At 37.2% G+C, this 21,115-nt stretch overlaps 1 protein-coding gene across 2 annotated transcripts in view; it reads left to right on the forward strand.

Annotated features, from left to right (window-relative positions):
• The window catches only part of CD46 (CD46 molecule), a 44,872-nt gene that overhangs the window by 18,233 nt on the left and 5,524 nt on the right, over nt 1-21,115 (forward strand). For both annotated transcript variants that reach the window (XM_006159310.3, XM_014591861.2), the window contains 6 exons: nt 1,090-1,287; nt 8,532-8,714; nt 11,577-11,618; nt 14,223-14,267; nt 15,094-15,129; nt 16,081-16,144. In XM_006159310.3, the coding sequence (XP_006159372.1) occupies nt 1,090-1,287; nt 8,532-8,714; nt 11,577-11,618; nt 14,223-14,267; nt 15,094-15,129; nt 16,081-16,144 (568 nt within the window). The remainder of the gene's footprint in view (nt 1-1,089; nt 1,288-8,531; nt 8,715-11,576; nt 11,619-14,222; nt 14,268-15,093; nt 15,130-16,080; nt 16,145-21,115) is intronic.

Below are 21,115 nucleotides of genomic sequence, written 5' to 3' on the forward strand. Positions count from 1 at the left end.
GCTGAATGGATTGAAAAACTGTGGCACATATACTCTATGGAATACTATTCAGCCATTAAGAACAACAAAACCCTGGCTTTTGACAGAAAGTGGAAGAATATGGAAGATTTACTGCTGAGTGAAGCAAGCCAGGCTATGAAGGAGAGACACTGTATGTCCCCACTTTATACTGAATGTCTGCACTCTATAACTGAAACTGATGGGCTAACAGATGTACAAACACAAGAGGTGGATGTGAATGCCAGATGTGGTGTGTGTGGAGGAGTGGGGACTGGGGAAGAACATTTGAAGGAGGGATACGAAGCCAGCATTGTTGAGACAGGGAGGTAGTATTTTTATATTTTGATCAACTTGACTGCGGAAAAATGTTCATATATTGAAATGATCACCTTATAAGCTAAATAATGTGATTGAATGTATTAAAAAATGTAAATAAAAATAAATAATTAAAAAAAGAAATGCATCTTAACTAGAGTGATAGAAAACCGTACAATGAAATGGTCATTTCACGTCTTTACAAGAATTCTGAGTTTGTAAAACTGCCTTCATTTCTTTGGTATCAAATACCTGTATTAATAAAATAAGACATCGAGGCTTTCAAAAAACTGAATTTTGTTCTGAAATTTCATGTCTACATTAATGGTTTGAATTTAAGATAATAATATATTGGGACCAGCAGATGGTGTAATGGTTAGGTCACTGGTCTCCCACATAGTCTACTGCAGTTCAGATCCCAATCCCAACGGTTTCAAACTCACGCTGGGTGCATATTTGTGTGTGCACAAAATCCTGAGAGGAGAATGGAAGAAAAGGGATTAAGGCATGGCCATTCCTCGGGGAGTGATTTCTTGTTTTCTCTCTCTCTGTTTCTGTCTCTCTGGTGAACACACACACACACACACCCTATAGCAAAAAAAATCTCTCTTAAAAAAACATAATGATATTATTTTCTCATACAAATGTTCTTCTAAATGGATGTTGGATTCACAACTGGCTTAGTAGAAATCCTGTATCAATGAATTATTGAATGCAGTTTACAGAACTTTATAAGTGCTGTCTTAACCTTTTCTCTTTCCTTACCTTTTAAAGAGATTGTGTGTGCACGACCTCCAGAAATAAAAAATGGAAAACACAACGCTAGTGATAAAGAAGAATTTCAGCATCTGGAAACAGTCACTTACAGTTGTGATCCTGCACCTGGACCTGACCCATACACACTTATCGGAGCAAGGACGATTTACTGTTCTGGCCTTAGAACATGGAGTAATAATGCTCCTGAGTGTAAAGGTAATTCTATTGATTATTTCCTTCCTCCTTTGTAAATTCTGTGGAAATATTTTGCAGATAGTTTACCTACAAGTAAATAAAATAGGCACATATGCTTCCTCCTCCTAAAAAAATTGATTTCCAGTTTAATACAGGCCAATCAAGTTGCAAAATAGTCCTACTTGTAGAATTCCATACCCCTCACCTATATATGATCTTGGCATTCCGTTTTATACACTGTGAACTACGGTGTATATGCATGACAGGATTTTTTGCTTGAAAGAACCAAAGAAACCCAACACACACTGGCTTAAAAATAAAAAGTACATTTTGTATTACAAGAAATCTGGCTATAAGTGATGGTAGAGTGTAATATACTCACCCTCTTGTTGATAAGAATGACAAACTCTGGACAAAAATATATTAAAAACAAACAAAACAAATGTTTTAAAGCACTAGAGCGTGAACAAAAGCATAGAGACTCTGGAGAGGAATGTGCTCTTTGAATGAAAGGAATCACAGAATAATGGCAAAAATATGTACTCTTTTCAGTATGGTACATCTGGAACACTTTCTGGTTTTTTTTAAAAGAATTATTTTATTTTAATTAATGAATTAAATTTGACCAGAGAGAGACAGAGTGAGAGTGAGAGAGAAAGGGAGAAAGAGGAAGAGCAAGAAAGCAAGCCACCAGGTCTGGGACTCAAACCACAGTCAGCCATGTGGGACTCCAGCGCCCTTAACCACCATGCCACCTGCTGGCCCCACACCCAGAGCAGTTTCTAAGACAGGCCATATTCTAAGCACTAAGACAAATTTCAAAAAATTGAGAGGGCCGGCAGGTGGTGTGGTGGTTAAAGGCGCCGGACTCCCACATAACCAACTGTGGTCTGAGTCCCGGACCTGGTGACTTGCTTTCTCATTTTTTTTTTTCTCTCTCTCTTCCTCTCTCTCCAGTCCAATTGAAATAAATTAATTAATTAATAAAGTTAAATAAAATAGTTCTTTTTAAAAAACTGAAATAATTTGGGAGCCAGCAGTTAGCGTAATGGCTATGTCGCTGGACTCCCACGTAGTCAACCATGGTTTGCGTCCCGGACCCGGTGGCTTAGAACTCACACCGGGCACGTGTGCATGCGTGCCCAAGATCCCAAGAGGAGAATGGAGGAGGAGGGATTGTGGCGTGATCATCCCCCCTGGGGGGTGATTTCTCGCTTTCTGTCTCTATGTCTCTGTCTGTCTGGTGAGCGCACGCGCCCTATAGTGAATAGCTCTCCAAAAAAAAAAAAAAACTGAAATAATTCAAAGTACATTATTTAATCAGCAACATATATATAGGAAATCCTCAAATAATTGTAATTTATGTAAGACACTGCTAAGTAACCCATGGGTTATAAAAAAGAAGTCAGGAGGGAAATTAGAGAGTGCTTTGAATTGAATAAAAATGAAAATGTGATATATCAAAATTTATGGAATAGAGCTAAAAGCACTCCTTAGAGGGAAATTTATAGAATGAAATACCTATGTTAGAAAAAAATGAAAGTATCAGATCAATTATGTAAATTTCTGCCTTAAGAAACCGAAAAAAGAAGATCAAATTTAATCTAAAACAAACAGATGGAAGAAAATGATGAAGACAGAGCCAAAATTACTGAGATTAAAATGAGGAAAAAAACTAGAGAAATACCCATGAAACCAATTGCTTGTTTTTGAATAAACTGATTAAAAGGGATAATTTTTAGTCAATCAGCCAGGTGTGGTGATGTGCACTGGTAATCCCAGCTATTTGAGAAGCTGATGCAGAGGATAATGAGTTTGAGGCCAGCAGAGAACATAGTGAAACCCTGTTTCTTAAAACAGAAAAGAAAAAAAGAAAAAAGAAGAAGAAATTCATGAACATACAGCTAGACTGACAAAGAAAAAAAAAGAGACAAGTTACCAATGTCAGGAATGAAAGAGGCAGAGAGGGCAGCAGGTGGCGTGGTGGTTAAGGTACAGGACTCCCACATGGGTTGAAGTCTCAGATGTGGTGGCTTGAAACTCAGACCAGGCACATGTGCATGCCTGCCCAAAAACCCAGGAGGAGAATGGAAGAGAAGGGATTGTGGTGTGGTCATCCCCCTGGGAATGATTTTTCACTTCTCCTCTCACCATCTCTTCTGACACATGCGCACACCCTATGGCTGGCTAGCTAAATGAATGAATGAATGAATGAATGAATGAATGAATAAACAGAAGAGGGGCCAACAGACAGTATGGAGATTAAGGCAGCTGAATTCCACATGGCTAATAATGTGGTTCAAGTCCTGGACCTGGCAACTTGAAAGCCATGTGTGTGTCCAAAATCCTCAGAGGAGGATGGAGGAGAAGGGAGTGTGGAGTAGCCATCTCTCCCTCTGGGAAGTGCACACACCTATAGCAAAAAATGTTTTTAAAAAAGGAAGAAAGGGGAACCAGCAGTTAGTGTAATGGCTATGTCACTGGACTCCCACGTAGTCGACCACGGTTGGCGTCCCGGACCCGGTGGCTTAAAACTCACGCTGGCGTGTGTGCGTGCGTGCCCAAGATGCTGAGAGGAGAATGGAGGAGAAGGGATTGCAGCATGACCATCCCCCCTTGGGGTGATTTCTCACTTTCTGTCTCTATGTCTCTCTCTCTCTGTCTGGCGAGCGCACGAGCCCTATAAAAGGAAGAAAGAAGGAGAGGATGTCACCAGTAAAAGAATGGTAACAGAATATTTTGAAGAACTGTCTATAAATTTGATAATATAAGCTGACAAATTCCATGAAAGACACAATACCAAAACTCATTTGAATATATAGATAACCTGACTAGGTCTGTAACTATTAAAGTAATACAATTCATAATTAGCAACCTTGCCACCGGGGAAAGGACTTTTGGCCTAAATTACTTCATTCTACCAAACATTTAAGGAAAAATAATAGCGATTCTATAGGAGCTTTTCAGGAAAATGCAAGAGGAGGAGGCATTTCTCAACCCACTTTTTTGAGGACAGAATTGCCCTGATACCAAAACTAGGCAAAAATATTATAAGAAAATCACAAACAATATCCTTGATAAATATAGACCCCAAAATTTCTAGCAAAATATTAGGAAATTAAATCCTATGAGATATATATTTTTAAAAGTACATTATGACCTGGGGCCAGCAGGTGGCATGGTAGTTAGGGGCACTGGACTCCCACATGGCCGACTGCAATTCGAGTCCTGGACCTGGCAACTTGCTTTCTCTCTTTCTCTGTCACTCTGGTCAAATATAATTAATTAATTAATTAATTAATTTTAAAAAGTACATTATGACCAAGTAGTATGTATTTCATGAATTCAAGATTTATTCGGATGTAAAGATTACTCAGTATAATTTACCATAACGAGAGTATAAAGAAGAAAAATAAATCATGATCGTCTCACTACATGCAAAAAATAAAAGCCTTTGACAGAATTCATCATTTTTTCATGATAAAGTTTTTTTTGGCAAACTAGGAATAGAAAGGAACTATTGGTTGTCAGAAAAGTCATGACACATTTTTGCATAGAAAAACAAAAAGTACATCATGACTTTTCCAACAACTCAAAATTTCAAGCCAATAAAAGCATCTACAAAAATCCCATGGCTGAGACCAGCAGTTAGCATAATGGCTATGTCGCTGAACTCCCATGTAGTCGACCGTGGTTTGGGTCCTGGACCCAGTGGCTTAAACTCACGTTGACCGTGTGTGCATGGGTGCCGAGATCCCGAGAGAAGAATGGAGGAGAAAGGATTGTGGTGTGGCCATCCCCCCTGGGGGATGATTTCTCTTTCTGTCTCTCTGTCTCTGTCTTTCTGGCAAGCACACACGCCCTATAGCAAAAAAAAGAAAGAAAGAAAGAAAGAAAGAAAGAAAGAAAGAAAGAAAGAAAGAGAGAGAGAGACAGAGAGAGAGAGAGAAAGAAAGAAAGAAAGAAAGAAAGAAAGAAAGAAAGAAAGAAAGAAAGAAAGAAAGAAAGAAAGAAAGAAAGAAAGAAAACAAAGGGATGCGGCATGGTCATCCCCCACTGAGGAGTGATTTCTCAGCAGATGGCATAGTGGCTATGTCACTAGAATCCCATGTAGTTGACCACGGTTTGAGTCCCGGACCCCGTCGCTTAAATTCACGCTGGGCACATGTGCGTGTGTACCCAAGATCCTGAGAGGAGAATGGAGGAGAGGGGATTGCAGCATGGCCATCACCCCTAGGGGATGATTTCTCGCTTTCTATCTCTCTATCTCTGCCTTTCTGGTGAGCGCACATGCCCTATAGCAAAAAAAAAAAAAAAAAAAACCTTTCCAAATAGAAAAAAAAAAAAAACTGATAATACCAAGTATTGCCAAGGATATGAAGCAGTTGGTACTCACATATTGTGGATGAGAATACAAAGAGGAACAAGCCCTTGTAACACAATCATGATTTCTTATAAATTTAAACATTCATTTACCATACAAGTCAACAACCCAAGTGACCTGAAAACATGTTCACACAGAAACCTGTTTGAGAAGGTTCATAGCAGCCTTAATCATAATCATCCCAAGCTGGAAACAACCCACATGCCCTTCCACTGGTGAATGGTTGAACAACCCTTGCTACATCCAGACAATGAAATACTACTCAGCGGGAAAAAGGAATAAATTCCTGGCTCCCATAACAACACAGATGAACCTCAAATGGATTGTGCTCAGTGAAATAAGTCACACTCAGAAGGCTACGATTCCATTTATACGACATTCTGAAAAGGTAGCACTACAGGCATACAAAATAGACCCATGGTCTACTGATAATGTGTGGGTAGGGAGGCAGGGGAGGAAGAATGAACCACAAAGTGGCATGAAGATGTTCTGGACGGTAAGAGAACTTGTCTTTATCTTTATTGTGGTAGTTACATGTTTATTACTTACACATTAAAACTCATACGTTGTACACGTGAAAGGGTGAATTTCACTGCATGTAAACTATGTCCAATAAAGGCTAACTTTTAGAAAAAAAACCATCATGTGTGACTGGACACAACAAAAGAAAAGATTAGTGAACCTGAAGGCAAATCAATAGAATTCCAACATGACTTGAGAAAGATTTAAAAGAGGGAAACTTAAAAGCCCATAGGACAGCATTAGGCAGTCAAATATACATGTAATTGGGTTTTCTGAAAAAGAGGAGCGAGAACAGTGTAGACCCTTGTTTGACTAAATATTGGCCAGAATGTATCAAAATTGGATCCTAAAACAGCAATCTTACATCTAAAAATTCAGTGAATCTTGAGTAGGATGAATAAATTATTAAAAAGTATCCCCCCCCCATGGTAGTTTTCAGTAATTTGGTAAAGAGAAAAAAATAAAAGAGAAAAGCAGGCAATGAGAAGAAAAACAACAAAAGCCATATTCTCTAAGGGAGTGTGGGGACATCAGAATGACAGCTGAAGGACCAGCAGATGCCATAATAGTTACATTGCTGGATTCCCATGTGGTCGACCATGACTCGAGACCTGGACCCAGCTGCTTGAAACTCATACCGGATGTGTATGTGTGCATGTGTGCCCAAAATCCTGAGAAGAAAATGGAGGACAAGGGATTGTAGCATGGCCATCCTCTCTGATGGGTGATTTCTCACTTTTTGTGTCTGTCTCTATCTCACCAGCAAGTGCACATACTCTATAACAAAAATCTCTAAAAAAAAAGGAATGACAACTGACTTCTCTTAAACTTTTGAGACCAGAAGACAATGACATCTATGAAGGATTTCAGATTTCAGACTTTCAGATTTCACAGTATTTATAGGAGATAACTTCAGGTTGGGACCTAAGTCAAACCATAAAATCCATTTGTTTCATATAGACCTGAGACACAGCCTGAATAATTTTACACATTATTTTTGTACCACAGTGTTTTGACCATGACTTGCCACATGAGGGCATGTGGATTTTCCACTGGTAGCATCACATCAGCATTCAAAAAGTTTGGGATTTCCAATTATGCCAGATTTTTGGATTGGGAATGCCCGATCTGTATTGGTTTAAACTTTTATTTCAAGAGTGTATGTTTGTGTATTGGTTTGCAACGTAAAGTGCATTTCTTGATCTCAGGGTTGCAGTCAGTAAAGGTTTGGGGAACTGCCTTAATTCCATTGGCCTTTCAGTCCCCTGAACACAGCTTGTTGGTATTGTTTCTGCCTGAGAGCTTTCTTAGTGCCTATCTTTGCATGACTCACTTCTTTACAACTTTTACACTTGAGCTCAAGCATTACCTTCTTGGAAAAGTATCTCCTATGTTTTTTCAAAAAGTAAGGTACTGTGGGGACCAGCAATAACGTAATGGCTATGTCGCTGGACTCCCATGTAATCGACCGTGGTTCGAGTCCTGGGCCTGATGGCTTAAACACACACTGGGCGCGTGTGCGTGCTTGCCCAAGATCCCGAGAGGAGAATGGAGGAGAAGTGATTGCGGAGTGGCCATTCCCCCTGGGGGTGATTTCTCACTTTCTGTCTCTCTATCTCTCTGTCTCTGTCTTTCTGGAGAGCACATGCACCCTATAGCAAAAAAAAAAAAAAACTCTAAAAAAAAAAGAAAAACTAAGGTACTGTTATCCGTGTCTACAAGATGTAGAAAAGAATCTTCGAGCTAAATAAGTATCAAAAGCTGGTTTTGAATGTAACTGAATTTGTACCATGTAGTGAGGCCTTTCTCTAAACTTGTCAGTAATGGCGAAAAGAAAAAGATAGGAAGACCGATAAGCTATAATGATACTTTGATCTTTGGGGAAAAAGTTATTAGATTTCTGTAGTTACCTGGAATTAATGCTTTATGTTTAAATCTTAAATGTGTAAAGTCATGTGTGTGTGCACGCACGTGTATATGTATTGTGTATATATGTATATGTGTGTCTATATGTATGTACATATGCATATATATGTATATATGTGTATATGTATATAATGTGTATATATCTATGCGTGTGTGTATATATATGTATGTATGTGTGTGTGTATACACACACACACACAAACACACACACACACACACACCTGGAGCCTGTGCCTCCAGGCTGGGCCATGGGTTTATTCTGGTACCAAAAAATATGTTTTTTTCATTAAATACATAAATTTTTTCATACACACACACACAATGCAGTCCATTCTTTGTTTTCTTCTTATTGGAATTTACTTCTCTGTGCTACTTTTTCTGATCATTTGTAAAAGCAGATCATCATTGATTTTGGGATTTCTCCTCTTTTCAGTGATCCAATGTCCACTTCCAGTACTTCCAAATGGAAAGCAGGTATCAGGATTTGCAGAGAAATTTCCCTACCAAGCAGTGGTTATGTTGGAATGCAATGCAGGGTTTTACCTTAACGGCAGTGAGATACTCACGTGTGGCAGTAACAGCACCTGGGAACCCTCGTTGCCATCCTGTATTGGAGGTACAAAGATTGTTTTCTTTTCTTTTGCTTTTTTATTTTTTTTTTCACACTTTATTATTTTGACATTAAATATCAGTAATATACCAGAATAATGGAAAAGAAGCAATTTTAGTATTTAACTCTATCTTGCACTCATTTCTACGCCAGATGTACAACATAAAATTCAAATAGAATTCTGCTCTTGTGGTTTTATGTTTTCCCAGGGTTCTTAAACATGTTATGTACATCACATGTGTATGTAAATTTCTCTGGTTCAATATTCTTAGGTATGAAAAGTGGACTGCATTGCATTTTCAGAGTAAATTGAAACACGAGCATTTTTATCTAAAGTCTAGCATGAAAAGCATAATGTTACAAGGGTACTTCACAAAGTTTGTGGAAAAATGGAATTAAACTAACAGTTTTGGTTCCCAACAGGACTTTCTAAAACTTACTTTCTTTTTAATCCATGTTAGTGCACGTGCGTACATGAGGAGGGAGCACCCCCAACAAGGTCTCATGGTTTCTTTCCTGGAGTCTTCCAAGTAGTCAGGATCCTGGGCAGGTGCACATGTGCTTAACATGTTCCAGGCTGATCAGGGCCAGGGATCTGAACTGGTTGGCACATGGCTGCAGCACCATAGGCCAGGATGCTACCAACTGTGCCTCCAGGCTGGGCCATGGGTTTATTCTGGTACCAAAAAATATATAGTTTTTTCATTAAATACACAAATTTTCTCATAGTTTTTTCATTAAATACAAAAATTTCATGAACTTTTTGAAGACCTCCCCCATGTAAGTGAACACCCAGTGGTTGATCCAGTCTACATTATTTTGTTTACCAGTGTTGCCTCTTCCCAGTACAAAACCTCCAACTTTGAGTCATTCAGGTTTAGTAATTCCCCATCTATATTTTTCAAAAATCTTGTAAATTTCTGGTGAAAATTCCAGCAATAATAACTCCTGAGTGTTTGATTCAATCTACATTATTATTTTGTTTTCTAGTGTTGACTCTTCCCAATACAGAACCTCCACTCTCCAGTGTCCCAGGTTTAGTAACTTCCTGTTCATATTTTTCAAAAATCTTTAAAATTCCTGATTTTTTTAAAAAATCCTTTAAATTCCTGGAATCATTTAAATAATTCTTTAAATTCCTGGTGATGTTCATCACTGGAATCATCTGCTTATTCATCACTTTTAATAATGAAAAGAAGAAGAATATTTTTACAGCTTTTTTAGTTATGCACACACACATATATATACAAATACATACATATCTATCTTTACTTCTATGTAAAATGATGTAGGACCTTCCATACTGGATGATAGATAGAAAGGTTTAAATGGTTTGCAGTTAAAGCAATTAGTAAAGTGTTAATAAACAATTATACATGTTTTCTGTGTCATTAATTTTGCTATATCATTCTTTTAAAAACTGACCTATTGACAATTTCACTGTGAATCTTCCTAGTACAGAGTTATGCTTCATTTCCTGGAATACAACCAGTTTGGTTCTTTTTATGTAGCACATTCAAACTGGGAAATTGTTGCTGTTTCTGGGAGGCCTGTATTTCTGCCTTCGCTCTATCCCTCTTCCCCACTTCTGTCAATTATTCATTTCTTCTCTTTACTGGGTAGTTTTATCTAGAAACAGAAAATAAATTTCATAGCCCCAGGAAAGCAGGGAAAGTCATTATTTACTGACAGGAAACGGAGTATTTCTCTGCTGATCAACTGCTGTGCTTAAGACTGAATAGATTATTTGACTATAATGGAAGGAATGATCTTCCTGATTTCAGTGCTACAAACTCTAGTTTCATGTTGGCTACAGCAGAAGCAGGAGCTGATAGGAACAATGGGAAGAATATTAGCCAGAGCAGACTATGCTCAAGTTCCTAGCTGGCTCTGCCGAACTCAGCTGGCATCATTTCTGTGAGTTTTGGTTTCTCTTTGGTTTAATGAAGGTGCTAAACTTAAACAGATCTCAATTACTCTGTTCTAATTTGTCTGTATATTTCCTATCTCCCTAATATTCTAAAGGATTTAAGGGAAATATCCAATGTTAACATAGTAACTTAAATGTAATACCTTTTATAATTCCTATAAGAACCTGATACTGATAACTCCTTGAGTGCTACAAGGTTAGGGGAATGGAGAGAGATGGCATTTTGGTGGACTGAAAAATAAAGAAAACTAAGATTGCATGTGAAACTTACCCTTATTGACCCATCCTTGTTTCCTCACATGCTGCTAATGGGTATATGCACTATGGTATACCAAGTTCATTGATACATTCTTTTGAAAGAGTTGACTATAAACATTTCATAAAGGATCTGTAAAACACTGGTATAGCTTAGTATCTGAAAGATGAGATAACTGATCATGTAAAGTCTGTGAAATAAAAACTACAGGGATTTAAAAAAATTATAAATCAAAATTTCTTATAGGATTGTCAATCTTTTTTTATTATCAGATGGAGAAAGACTATATCAAAAGTATCATTAGGAACATATAATGGTATTAAGATATAGCTAAATGTGCTAATATGACAAAAAGTTCAATAAATACTAAGTGGAAAAGAGTAAGATATAAATTATATGGGGTTATATCCTTGTGTTTTTTTAAAGACATGTATTTTTACCTAGAACACACGACTTTATGATTCATTACTAGTTAACTGCTAAGCTATAGTAAGCATTCTTGCACATACATCCTTACATACTTGTGTATATATCTAAGTAAATTCCCAGAAGTAAAATTGCAAAGTTTGGAAAGCATACATATTTTTAATTTTGATAATCTTTTTAAAAGTCAAATATCAAAATTGAATCCATAATTTTGTATTGATAAAGTAAATTGATACAATCAAATTTATTTTTCTAGGTCCTTCTCATCCGACCAAGCCTTCAGTTTCCAATTATCCAGGTTTGGTAACTTGTTATCCTACTGATATATATATATATATACACATACATATATATATACATACATATATATATATATATATATATAACATTAAATTTTTAAATGATGGATGGAAAATGTCATCTTGTTTTAATTTGCATTTTTAAAAATTATCAGTGAGACAGCTTCTCTTAGTCTCCATTTATTCATGTTCTTTGTCCATTTTTTCTATTAGGTGTCTAAAAATATTTTTCTTGATGATTTTTGAGATCTCATTAAAAGTCCTTTTAATGTAAGATCAACTTTGCCCTTTTTTTAATTTAGTACTCAGTTTTCTTCTAAGTTTTTAATACTATTGGATGTAAATTACTTTTATAGCTTCAATTACATAAGTAGTATATCAATAAATTTTTGTAAAATTTCAAACATTACAGAAATATGCAGGGTTAAAGATTAATCACTGTTAATGGTTTATAGTTTCTTTTTATCTATTTCTGTATATTAACATCTTTTTATGTGTAGTATGCATAGTTTGATATTTTTGTCTCTGCTTAAATGTCATGTTGTACATATTTTTTGTAACTTGAACTTTTTTCACTTAGTGTCTTGGATTGAGGTTCTACTTAGATATATTTCACCCATTTTAATGATGTCTTGAATATATATCATATTTTATTTAACTATTCTCCCAGGAGTGGTCAAGAAGTTTTATATTACCAGGTAGTTAGATATATCAATCATTTCCCTAACAATAAACAATTTTGTGTCTTTTTTTTTTAAGAGAGATTTTTTGCTATAAAATGCATGCACTCAACTAGAGACAGAAAGTGACAAGTCACCCTCTACTGGGGATGGCCACACCACAATCCCTTCTCCTCCGTTCTCCTCTTAGGATTTTGGGCATGCATGTATACATGCCTGGCATGAGTTTCAAGCCACTGGGTCCAGTACTTGAACCACAGTCGGCCATGCAGGAGTCCAGTGACATAACCATTATACTACCTTTTGGTCTCAGTTTTATGTATGTGTATTCTTCTTTTTTTTGAGAATTTTTTGTTATAGGGCATGTGCGCTTGCCTGAAAGACAGAGACAGAGAGACAGAAAGTGAGAAATCACCCCCCAGGGGGGATGGCCATGCTGCAATCCCTTCTCCTCCATTCTCCTCTCAGGATCTTGGGCACGCACGCACATGCGCCCAGCGGAGTATAAGCCACTGGGTCCAGGACTCGAACCACTGTCGACTACATGGGAGTTCAGCAACATAGCCATTACACTAATTGCTGGTCCCTTGTGTCTTTCTTATAAAAGCTTTAGAAATTTCTCATACTGAAATTATATAAAGAGTTCAACTGTGTGTTCTGACTTCATTCTTTGCATTTAAATTGTTGGTACACCTGAAATTAATGATGGTATATGAAATGAGATAGCATTCCTCCCCTCCAGTCCCACCTATCATTTGTTGAATTAAGTTGTCTTCTTCCCAATTGCTAAATAGCATCATTTGTTGAATTAAGTTGTCTTCTCCCCAACTGCTTTGAAGTAACACTTTTTATTGTACATTGAATAGATAGGTGTTCTAGCCTTTCCCTTGTGAACTCCTTCTAGTTGTATTCCAGAACTAAGTCTTTTTTTTCTTCCTTTCTATAGTATCATACTATATCTAGTAGATGAGGCCGACAGTTGGCATGGTGGTTAAGGACACTGGATTCCCACATGGCCAGCCACAGTTCAAGTCCTGGACCTGGCAGCTTGGTTTCTCACTTTCCCTTTCTCTTTCTCTCTCTGTCTTTCTCTGGTAAAATTAAAAAATAATATCAACAAATGGAATTAAATAAATAAATGAATGAATATTTTTAAAATTCTAGTAAACATTTCCATTTAGAACATTTCTACGATAATTTCATGTTAATTTTTTCAAATCAATAATTTATTTATTATTTTTCAGTTTACAATTGAATAACCTTATGAGGGGACTTTAAAAAGTTTGTGAAAATGGAAATAAAGTACACATTTATTTTGAATTTTAAAAAACCCTGAAATCCATGTATTTTTTTTAAATGTCTATCTCATTGTTGAGGTTCTCATACATATAATGCATTGCTTTACTCATCTCTGTAATTGTCTGTATTCTCTTGTATCTCATTGGGTTTTTTTATGACCTGTGTCCGAAATTACATGGACATGATCTTAGTTGTGGGTTTTTCATATATGGAATTAATTATATTGAGGAAAAGTATTCTTCTATTCCAGATAAACTTCTAAAGTATTTATCAAGTCCTCCCCTTTCCATTTTAATTAGAATCTCATGGAATTGAATCTATAGGCTACATCCGAGACTCTAGTAAAGATAAATTTATATGCTATTCCACAGAATATTGTCAGAGGGAATGTTAGTGGACAGAAGAAAAAAGCTGATGACATTGACTATAAATTTATAAGATTGTATGATACTATTTTAAATGAGGAACATTAATACAGTTTATAATAAAAATAAAATTTTGAAGGAGTTTCAAATAATAGTGAAAAAAGTTGACCTATGAATTTAAAGGATTTTCAGCATTATCAATTGTTTTATTTATCCTTATTTTCTCTTTTACTTAATCCATTTTTCTTCTTTCTTTCAGGATATCCCACTACCCGTGAAGGACTACTTAACTTTGATGAATTAGGTTATTATTTTGACTATTAACAACCTTCCAATATGAGACTTAAAAAGTCCTAAATAGAAGTATCATATTCCAGTTATGGCAATTAGAGAAGAAACAACATGATATAAAAATGATGAACAGTTTTTGATAGCTAGAAAATAAAGATTTCTTGACAATTAAAAGAAAACAAAAACTACTACTTTTCACTTATTAGATAAGTTTAGTAACAGCTCATCTTTTTTGTAAAATGCACCTTACGTAATGATAACTGTTTATGGTATGAGAGAGCACAGTTAATGAGGAATGTGTTTCTCACTTTTCCTTCTTTCTCTGTCTCTCTCTGGCGAGTGCATGCTATAGCAAAATACTTTTAAAAATACATATATATAACTTATTCTACAGTTCCATGTTTGGGGAAAAACATAAATTCAATTTCCGCAAAAATGATAACAAATCCCACAAAAATCACAACAAATGATAGAATGAATAATGAACTAAATCAACTACAATGGGAAAATATTGTCTTTAAATTATTTTCCTCTAATCTAATGAGTTCTAATTAATCTACCAACCTTTACTAAATAGCCTAATGTAACATACAGAACAAAACAGTGAAAAGTGAGGTTCCTATTAAGATTGTTATAAATTGGACCCTAAATCTAGAAACTAATTCGAAGGGTCCTGTCATTAAAACAACCCAAATGCACTAGCTAGCACTCATGCTAAAACTACACAGACAAATCTGCTTTGCTATAGTGTTGAGATGATCTGTTGAAATAAAAATGCAGCTGCTATCTGGAGACTCTTACATGTTTAACATCTCCAAACTTCTTTTAATTTTTCACAGATGAATGGACCACTGCTCTGACTGGTATTACTGGATGTAAGTATCCCACATTTTGACCCCGGCTAAATCAAAATATTACTGTAAAGTGCATTGTTTTTAAATAGTTTTTCAGTTTGTATTTTTTTTATAGGTCGAGATGAAGTCAACCAATATAGAAAAATCTGACCTTTTATATGATATATTACCTTATGTTGGCGATTTTATATTCTTTAACTTCTATTCATCTACTTAGTAACGAACCCTAAATCATATGTGTTTTCTCAAGGTGATTAGTAATAAGAGTTTGCTTCCCAAATTGCTTTTGATAATTTTCTAAATTAAGCAAAGACTCTTCTCTTACCATGGACTGTGTACATAGACTCTAGAAAATTACATTTAGATAGGAGATTCTAATGGAATATAAATGTATAAGCACTTAAATAAAATAACATCTTCTGGAACTAGCAGATGATGTAATGGTTATGTCACTGGACTCGCACACAGTCGACCATGCTTTGAGTTCTGAACCTGGCAGTTTAAAACTCATGCTGGGCACATGTGTGTGCGTGCCAAAAATCCTGAGAGGAGAATGAAGAAGGGATTGCAGCATGGCCATCCTCCCTGAGGAATGATTTCTTACTTGCTGTCTCTATCTCTCTGGCAAGTGCACACATCCTACAGTAAAAACCTCTCAGGGAGGAAAAAAATATTTTTTTAAATAAAATTTTCTGTGTGGCTGGAAGGTGGCATGGTGGTTAAGGGTGCTGGACTCCCACAGAGCTGACTTGCTTTCTCACTTTCCCTCTCTCTCTCTCTTTCTCACTTTATCCCTTTCTGGTCAAGTTAAGTCAATCAAGCAAACAAAGTTAAATAAAATAATTCTTTAAAAAAAAAATTAAAATAACATTTTCTGACCATTGAGATGTAAACAGCATTTCTTCTGCTAGATTTTGGATTTTGGTAATTAGTCTTCAGAGTCACATGCCATTTTTTCCTGGTTTCTTGTAGTTGTTGGAATTGCCGTTCTCTGCGTCTGCTTGTACAGATGTTTTCAGAGGAGGAAGAAGAAAGGGTAAATTAAAGCACATTTCTTCTCATTTATTGGTCCTTGTCTTCGGCATGCTCTTGTGCAGCTTAAGTTTGCACTCTGTGCTGTGTGCTTCCCTTCTCAATGTGTGCCCGCAGCAATGTGCCCCACAAATTGCATTTCTTTGCTAAGAATATTTTCATCTGGGATCAGCAGATGACATAGTGGTTATGTCGCTGGATTCCCACATGGCCGACCACAGTTTGAGTCCTGGACCCAGTGCCTTGAAACTCATGCCAGATGTGTGTGCCAAATCCCTAGAAGGGAATGGAGAAGGGATTGCAGCATGGCCATTCCCCCTGGGGAGTGATTTCTCCCTTACCGTCTGTCTCTCTCTCTCTCTCTCTGGTGAGTATACATGCCCTATAGCAAAAATCTCTCTTAAAAAAAGATATATTTTCAGCTACGTCTAACATCATCGCCACATGTGGGTTACTTGGAGTTGCTTCAGCTATTATGACTGTGAGAACAATTTCCGTGGGATTTGAGGTTTACTAGTGAATCATCAAACACTCTGAAGCCCTCCCTATCCCAGGTATGGCCCTATTTCCTAAATTGGACTAGTGGCCAAAATTATATTGGAAGTATTTCACTGTGGAGACTTTGACAGTTACAGTCACTGGAATTTTTTTTTTTAAAGTTTACTTCTTGACACAGAGACAGAGAGAGACAACATCCCACACAACATTCACACCACAATCCACTCCCACAGTCAGCCAACCAGAATTGTAGGCATGTGCACGTATGTCTGGTATGTACTGGGAGATATTGGGATGCAAACCCAGGCAGGACCTTCCCATATGGTTTCAGTGTTGCAGGACTGGCTGTAAGGAATTTGCAGAAGAGGGGCACGTAAGATGAGGAGGGCTACAGGATATCAGGGATGGAGTGTGAGAGTGTATGAGTGAACCAAAGGAACACCATTTTTGTGTCCCTCCATTCTTCCGCTGTACCCTAAAGTCATTCAGCACTAGCCTTGAGTAAGTGTTGCACTATAGTCACACTGTCATGGCTAGCCATGGGATTTTTATGATGAAAGTTTCCATTCATTTACATCATTTAGAAAGCTGTAAGAGCTACATAGGTACCTCCTTCAAATTCCCAATTTGATCTCTTTTCATTTAGAGTTACTTATACATGTTAAACTGGGAATTTAAGAGCCTCCATTTTCCTCTTACGTTCTTTCTTTATGCATTGGAGTAAAACTGAGGGGGTTAAACTTAAAAGTTGTTGAGAGTTAAAATTTACAAGGCGCCTCAATTAAGTTTTACATGTCTTTTTAATCTACAAAAAATATAAAAAGTTAGGGGGAACCAGCAGTTAGCGTAATGGCTATGTCGCTGGACTCCCACGTAGTCGACCGCGGTTCGTGTCCTGGACCCGGTGGCTTAAAACTCACGCCGGGCGCGTGTGCGTGCGTGCCCAAGATCCCGAGAGGAGAATGGAGGAGAAGGGATTGCGGCGTGACCATCCCCCCTGGGGGGTGATTTCTCGCTTTCTGTCTCTTTGTCTCTCTCTGTCTGTCTGGCGAGCGCACGCGCCCTACAGTGAAAATCTCTCAAAAAAAAAAAATAAAAAAATAAAAAGTTGTGTGAATAGGGGAAAAAATACAAATACATTTCTTCTAAAAAAAATAGGAGTTTTAAACATCAAACTTAAATTTTAATGAGTTTATAATTTAACAAAATACTTAGAACACATTCTAGAACACAGACCAAGTATTGGTAATTTGGACTATTTTTCCCCTGTAGTTTTAGAAATAGCTTTAGAGTCCAGCTTTTTGGCATAATGGTTAGTTACATCGCTGGACTCCCATGTAGTCAACTGCGGTTCAAGTTGGACCGGTGGCTAAAATCTCACGCCAGGCTGGTGTGCATGCGTGTCCAAGATCCTGAGAAAAAAATGGAGGAGAAGGGAGTGTGGCGTGGCCATCCCCCCCGCCCCGAGGGGGTGATTTCTAACTTGTTGTCTCTCTCTATGGTAAGCACATGTGCCCTATAGCAAAAATCTCTCTCAAAATAAAAGAAATAACTTTACAATCAAATCTAGTAATTTAAAAACTTCTGGTGCTCATGGTATTATATTTTCTTCTTACATTAATAATCAAGTTTGTTTTTATATTTTCCCCTAGATACTAAAAGTATATTCACTCATAAAGATTTTTTTTCAAATGACTTGGTTATCACATTTAAATGATATCAATTCCTTCATTTGAGTCTTGTTTTTATGGGAAACATGATATTTGACTCCTCTATCAGTTATATATTTTTAAAATTACATATATACCACAATGTGAATAGAAAATATTACCAGTGGAATATTTTTACAGGTCTAAAAGGTTTGTGTAGAAAGAACTTCTAGGAGGGGCAGGCAAATGGTGTGGTGGTTAAGGGCACTAGACTCCCACATGGCCAACCATGTTGCAAGTCCCAGACCTGGTGGCTTGCTTTCTCTTTCTCATTTTGTCCCTTTGTGGTCAAATTAAAATAAATAAACAAATAAAGTTAAACAATTTTGCTTCTAGGAAAAGCAGAATAAAATAACTTTTTCATTTTCCTTTTAAAATATCACTGCCCCACAATTGTTAAATGTGAGGCCAGCAAGTACCATGATGGTTTAAGCACTGGACTCCCACATGGTTGACAGCAACTTGAGCCCTGGCCCTGAAGGCTCAAAAATCACACCAGGCATGTGAGGTGCATGCCCAAAATGCCAAGAGGAGAATGGAGGAGAATGGATTGTGGCAGCCATTCCCTCTGAGGGGTGATTTCTGTCCCCTCCCATCAGTCTCTGTCTCTCTCTGGTGGGCATACATTCCCTACAGCAAAAACCTTTAAAAAAACTATTTAATTTTACTTAGTACCATTTTTTAAATTTAATTTATTATAGGGCATGTGCACCCACACGAGAAAGTGGGAAAAGCAAGAAAGTGAGAAAGCAAGTTGCCAGATCCAAACCATGGTCGGCTACGTGGAAGTCCAGTACCGTAACTACCATGCTATCTTCTCACCCCCAAACCATTCTTAAAGTGTTCCCTAATAATCAAGCTACCAGTTGGTGGTTCTTTTAAAATTATATTTTGTCAATATTTTTTATTGTAAATCATCTATTATCTTTTAGTTTTTAGGTATTCAGACAGAGACAGTCAGGTACCCCAAAAGGGTTTTTGGCCAGAATCCACCCCCCATCTCAGCAGGCCAGGATCTACAGGCATGTGTGCAGATATTCAAGGTGCTTAGGCAAGTCCCAGGACACAACCCCCCATGTGGGTTCCGTGGTGTTACTGCTGTGCTGAATAATTATCTGATCATTATACTCCCAATTAATAGTAAGAGTGATCTGAAGTTTTGAAATTAATTTGTTTTGTGACTTTTTTAAAGTCCTGATTTTATAGCATAGAGCCCAGCAGAAAACTGCCATATTAAAATATGAAAATGGTGTGGGAAAATGTTGTATCTTGAACCAGTGCAATATAATTAACCCTATGTACAGTAGCACAACCTGAGAAAAAATAGGTTAAGAAAAGGTGTGGGAGGAGTCGTTCATAACCACCTTTCAACTAAAGTATAAACTGTATGGGGTCTTTCAGGATATGCATTGCCCTTTGACAGAAATATACTCAATTAAAAATTTGGTCTAACATGTTAGGTTCTCTGTATGGATTGCTGACTTCGAGGTATTGAAATCCTACCTTCAAGAACTCTTCAAGTTCTGTTTTATTAGTAGCTGAAGTACCTCTAGTGCCAGGGTAGTATTCCTTTCTTCTTTAGAGCTTTTGGCAGTTCTTTTTAAATATACACATTAATCACCTGGCGGGCTGTTAAAATGCAGATTAATTGATTAGGTCTAGGGTGGACCCTGGGGTTCCACGTTTCTAATGAGCTCCCATGTGATGACACTGGGCCTGAACTACACCTTGAATAACCAGGTTGTAGACTGTTATTGACATGCCCATACTGCTAAAATTTGAAGAAATAACTGTTAAGCTTCTTGGAAAATTTTTCTAATATTTAAGATAAGTGGAGATTTTAGGAGTCTTCGTAGATGTGTATATTTTTTAATGGGTGTAAGGTAATACTTAGCTTTATTTTTTTTTAAAAAAATAGAATTTCTGGGACCAGTAGATGGTATAATGGTTACATCTTTGGACTTACACGTAGTCAACTGCGGTTGGAGACCCGGCAGCTTAAAACTCACACTGGGCGGATGTGCGTGTGTATGCCCAAAATCCCAAGTGAAGAATGGAGGAGAAGGGATTACGACATGCCCATCCCTCCTGCGGGATCATTTCTTGCTTTCTGTCTCTCTCTCTGGCAAGTGCATGCACACATGCACTCTATAGCGAAAATCTCTCTCTAAAAATAAGATTTTTATTTTTTTCTTTGCACTATTTAATGTCCATTATTTTTCCCTTCAAATTGGCTGCTGTTGTCCTAGAATGTTCTTAGACAAGACAATGAAATGTGTGAGGTTGCCACTCCATTTCTAGGGGTAATTCTGGAAGCAGAGTGGCAGGCACAAATAACCCCAAATTGCCATTCTAGTTTGATGCAAGATGAATTTCACATGAACGGGTATCTGATGATTTGGGAACACAATCACCCTTCTATAACCTTAATCTCAAAGTTCAAAAATAGCATAAATAGTTGTTATTTTTATTTATTCCTGTGAGAGATGAGAAGGGGTACTCCAACAGGGTCTTCCCACCACAATCCCTCCCCAGTCCAAGCTGACCCAGATCACAGGCACAGAATCACAAGCCTAGCACACTTAGGGCGGTCTCAGGAGACGAACCCAGGACCTTTCCAGCTGCACCACAACTGTGCTACTGCCTGGCCCCAATAGTTCTTTTTAAGATCACCGAACAGCATTTAAATGACTTGATTTAAAATGTCCAAAAGGGGGACCAGCAGATGGCGTAATGGTTACATCAGGGACTCCCCATGTGGTCGACTC

The sequence above is a fragment of the Tupaia chinensis genome, unplaced genomic scaffold (genome assembly GCF_000334495.1).
Source record: "Tupaia chinensis unplaced genomic scaffold, TupChi_1.0 Scaffold000627_1, whole genome shotgun sequence".
Classification (NCBI taxonomy): Eukaryota; Metazoa; Chordata; class Mammalia; order Scandentia; family Tupaiidae; genus Tupaia; species Tupaia belangeri.